Raw genomic sequence first — 4,238 nt, forward strand, 5'->3', positions numbered from 1 at the left:
CTCTCTCTCTCTCCCCATCCCTCCCTACTCTTATCAGGTCTTCACCTGCAGAGGGGGGATAGTTACAGTCTTCTTGCGTGCCAGGTGGAAGGCAATGCTCTTCTCGTAGTAGGCACACTCGTTCACGAAGAAGGGATGAAGAGGCTCCTCTCCTTCGTACTTCACCGTCTCCCCTGAGAAGGACAGGAATATGGGGTCCCCAGCCTTGATGAGGCAGTAGTCTTTGTCCTGGAGAGAGGGAGGGGCAGGGAGAGAAAGAGAGAGGGGTGGGCAGAGGGAGGGAGAGAGTGAGAGAGGGAAAGAAAGAGGAGGTGGGGAGAGATGGAGAGGAGTGAGGTGGAGGGAGGGAAAGGGACAGAGGGAAGGGCAGGGAGAGAGAGAGAGAGAAAGAAAGAGAGAAATGTATCAATGACAGTATTTATAGTTTTTGAGATTTGGGTAATATACTATAGGGCCCCATAGGTTTCCATGCTCTAAACTAACTACTCCAGACACATTAAGATGTCTTGAAATCCAATCATTGAAAGGCAAGACATCTATTATTAATCATAATAACAATACAAAAAAATACAAAAACCCAAGGAAACTGTACAGAAAAATAGAGGAAAAAATAAAAATTGCTTTTTAAAATAATTAATTAAAATATATCAAGAGATGGTGATGGCTGGGTATGTCCATAATGAAAACATTGGGGAGATTGTCTCACCTGCAGTTCAGGGTGTATGGCAGCAGTGATCTGAAGGCTCTCTGGGTCTCTGGGGTAATCTACACTCTTCACAAAAGTGTACCCTTCCACCTCACCCCCTTCAAAGGCACTACCTAGGATAGACAAGATGGGGGGGGGGGAATATATATAGTATATTCGTAGTTTTCAGAGTTGACGTTGACTGGGAGTTGTAGTTCCAGTACCTGAGTTGTAGTTCTCTACCCAGTCCAGAGTGTGATCCACTGCTTCCTTCATGAGGTTGAAGATGTCAGCTCTGACTACACCATGGGGCTGAGGCCCTACCTCAATAGCTGTGGAGGAACATCATGAACAACATCATTACAACACACACACACACAAATACACACGCACGCACGTGCACACACACAGACTTACCAAAGCCGTGTTTGCCCAGTGACTCCAGGGAGTAGGCCTGGGAGAGAGGTATGTCTAGGAGAATCAACTTGACGGGCGCTGAAGTTATCTTCCTCTGAAAACACAACAGATTAACTCTTCACACCCCCGCTAGGTTCATATTACAACCTCACAGATTAATTTCTGATCATGTCAGGAGCAGGCTCAGACTGGCCGGTCACCTCCCCTTTAGAACAAAAACGACGATGATGATGTTGACAAAGGAGTCGTCTTGATTTTAAAAGGCTTTAATAGCATGTGTTAGTCTCAATGACAGCAGCTCAGATTGTCCGTTACACCTCCCCTTTAAAACGCTGGTTCAATCTTAATCCCATGTTGAGAGGCAGATTAACTTCTTCTCCCGAGAGAGCATGGTCTATGACCTGTGATGTTAGAACACAACATACAAGGCCAGGGAGAGGACACTCTGAAGCACAGGCCTCAGATCAGTTTTCCCTGCCCCTTTAATCCTTAATCCCATAAGGAATAACACCACAACAACTGAACCATCCATCTGATCTTTGAACCAATTTACCTAGGGCCTCCGTGTAAATGTGTGTAGATGTGCAGACAGGTAGACTCAACTGTGTGTATGTACATGTAAACTCACCTGTATGTGTATGGATGTACAGGTAGACCCACCTGTATGTGTGTGTGTGTGTGTGTGTGTGTGTGTGTGTGTGTGTGTGTGTGTGTGTGTGTGTGTGTGTGCAATATATACAGGCAGACTCACCTGTATGCATGTGTGTGTATGTACAGGTAAACTCTGTGTGTGTGTGTGTGTGTGTGTGTGTGTGTGTGTGTGTGTGTGTGTGTGTGTGTGCAATATGTACAGGCAGACTCACCTGTATGCATGTGTGTGTATGTGTGTGTGTGTGTGTGTGTGTATACAGGTAAACTCACCTGTATGTGCCTGTAGATGTGCAGAGAGACCCAGTCACAGTCGGAGTAGGAGATGATGGTGAGGCCCATGTTAGCCGTGGTGTTGTGGAGGTCACACAGCAGGTCCACAGCCTCTACATTCCCCTTGGGCCCCAGCAGGGCGTTCAGCTCCTGGGCTCGCCCCACCTCGTACGGGGTGGCCTCTGTTACTGGGGAGCTAGGGGGGAGGGGGGAGGGTGGTGGGAGGTGGGAGTGAGGGGGGTGGATGGAGGGAGGGGGGAAAGAGGGATGAATAGACAGGGGAGAGGGATTTATTTTATATTGCGCTTTTCTCAGTACTCAAAGACACTACATTTATGACATTACATTTATGACATTACATTTATGACATTACATTATTGACGTGTGCCAATTTCAGGAGCGTATCTGTCACTCGCAACCCTTAACAAGCTTCCAATGTATAAAGAAGCGTACCTTCGGAGACAACACTGGTGACACTGACCAAGGCTTAGGCCCAAATCTACCCCTGTTATAAATACTAAAAAGTAATTTTGAGTGCTGACCAGCAAAATGATTCTGGACTGCTACTTCCTACGTCCTCCTCACCTGAGGGTTGCGTCGGTGAAACACCTGTTGAGGTCGGTCTCTATGTACCTCCGGCATGCCTCCACCGCCCGCGGATTGGATATCACCGTTGTCACGGACGCAGACCCCGCCCACTCCACCTTCTGCCTCTGCATCTCCCTGATGACGTGCACACCTGACATCTCGTTGCCATGGGTACCGCCACAGACGGCGACGCGGGACAGCGGAGGGAGAGAGACTGGCTCCATCTGGTGGTGAGCGAGGGGAGGAGGGAGAGAGGGGAGGGACAGAGAGAGAGGGGGTTGGGTGAAGGTGGAAGGGAGATTTATATACACACACTCATACAAAAACACACACACACACACACACACACACACCTTGACACCAACAGACTGACAACCTTGGGCATGTGGTAAAAGTGTAACCACACACTAATCCAGCACTAATCCTCTAATCACTCATTACATGAGCCTGCGGTAAAGACACTGATAGAACACTGGCTCTGGTTCTCCATTGTTCCCCTGTCACCAAGGACAGTTGTCCCACATTTGAACACATCCAATCAGAACCAGCCCCCCACTCGAGTCCAGTGGAGGCTGGTGGAGGTAGAAATCGGAGGACAGGTTGTAATGCATGGAACAGTGGTATTGACACCATTCCGTTTCATGCATTACAATGAGTCCGTCCTCCGATTTCTACCTCCACCAGCCTCCCCTGCTCTAGTCCATGTTACTGATCAACTCCACAGAAAACACTAGTAAACATCAGGAAGACACTGAGAGGAAGTATGCTCTCTGGGTCATGGTAGGATCAGGATAATCATCAATCACTTCATGTCTGTCGCTCCTCTCTTTCTTCCTTTCTCTCTCTCTCTCTACCATCGCAAAACTGTTCTCCTATTTCCCTATTCCTTCTTCTCCAGGAGACCAAGAAACTAGAAAGAGACAAGAAGCTGCTTTCACAGAGGAGGAATTGTACTCTCTCTTCTGTCACAAACATGGCTGCACAGTTTCTCACCTATTCCAGAACATCTGGTTCACAGTGCATGCAGCAGAAACAATCAAGTCACTTTTAAACACAATAAGCAGTTTACTGGAAGAATCCTAAAGCTCCTTTCTATGTGAACGTTAACCCACCTACCCTGGCCCCAAAATAACACTGTGCTAGAAAGCAGAGGAAGACATTCCTAACCACCCCCCCCCCCCCCCCCCCCCCCCGCCCCTTCTAGCTTCTGTGAGTTGCCAGCTCCTCAAAACATAGGAAATTAAAATCAGCACTCAGTTCCTGTGTACTTGCAGATTTACTCACTCTCTCTCTCACACACACACACACACACACACACACACCGTGCCTGCATGTACAGCAAACTGCTTACACAAAACGAGTACTCAGTGACAGGGCAGAGGAGACAGCAGTTCACAGAGAAACAGACAGCCAGGTTAAGAGTCTTACCGTCTGTTGAGGTAGATATACTGCTTGCCCTGTCTTACTGTGTCTCTCTGCCGCTTCCTGTCCTAGTTATAGAGCATGCTCAGTGACCTTTGAATTTAGAGCAACTACTACGCAACACCCGTGCATGAGCTGAATTACACAATCTGTAAACAAAGTAGCACTAGGCCCTCCACCAATCCAGAGGCAAGGAACAAACACA

The 4,238-nt window shown here is 48.0% G+C and overlaps 1 protein-coding gene across 1 annotated transcript; it reads right to left on the reverse strand.

Annotated features, from left to right (window-relative positions):
• acy3.2 (aspartoacylase (aminocyclase) 3, tandem duplicate 2) lies at positions 1-4,238 on the reverse strand. The gene is made up of 7 exons (XM_083692705.1): positions 4,040-4,238; positions 2,609-2,835; positions 2,024-2,219; positions 1,103-1,196; positions 910-1,017; positions 707-819; positions 1-228 (listed from the first exon to the last, which is right to left on the reverse strand). Exons 2-7 carry the CDS (start codon positions 2,833-2,835, stop codon positions 34-36), a joined length of 933 nt encoding a protein of 310 aa, XP_083548831.1. The 5' UTR covers positions 4,040-4,238; the 3' UTR covers positions 1-33.

This window comes from Argentina silus (genome assembly GCF_951799395.1).
Source record: "Argentina silus genome assembly, chromosome: 21".
Lineage (NCBI taxonomy): Eukaryota > Metazoa > Chordata > Actinopteri > Argentiniformes > Argentinidae > Argentina > Argentina silus.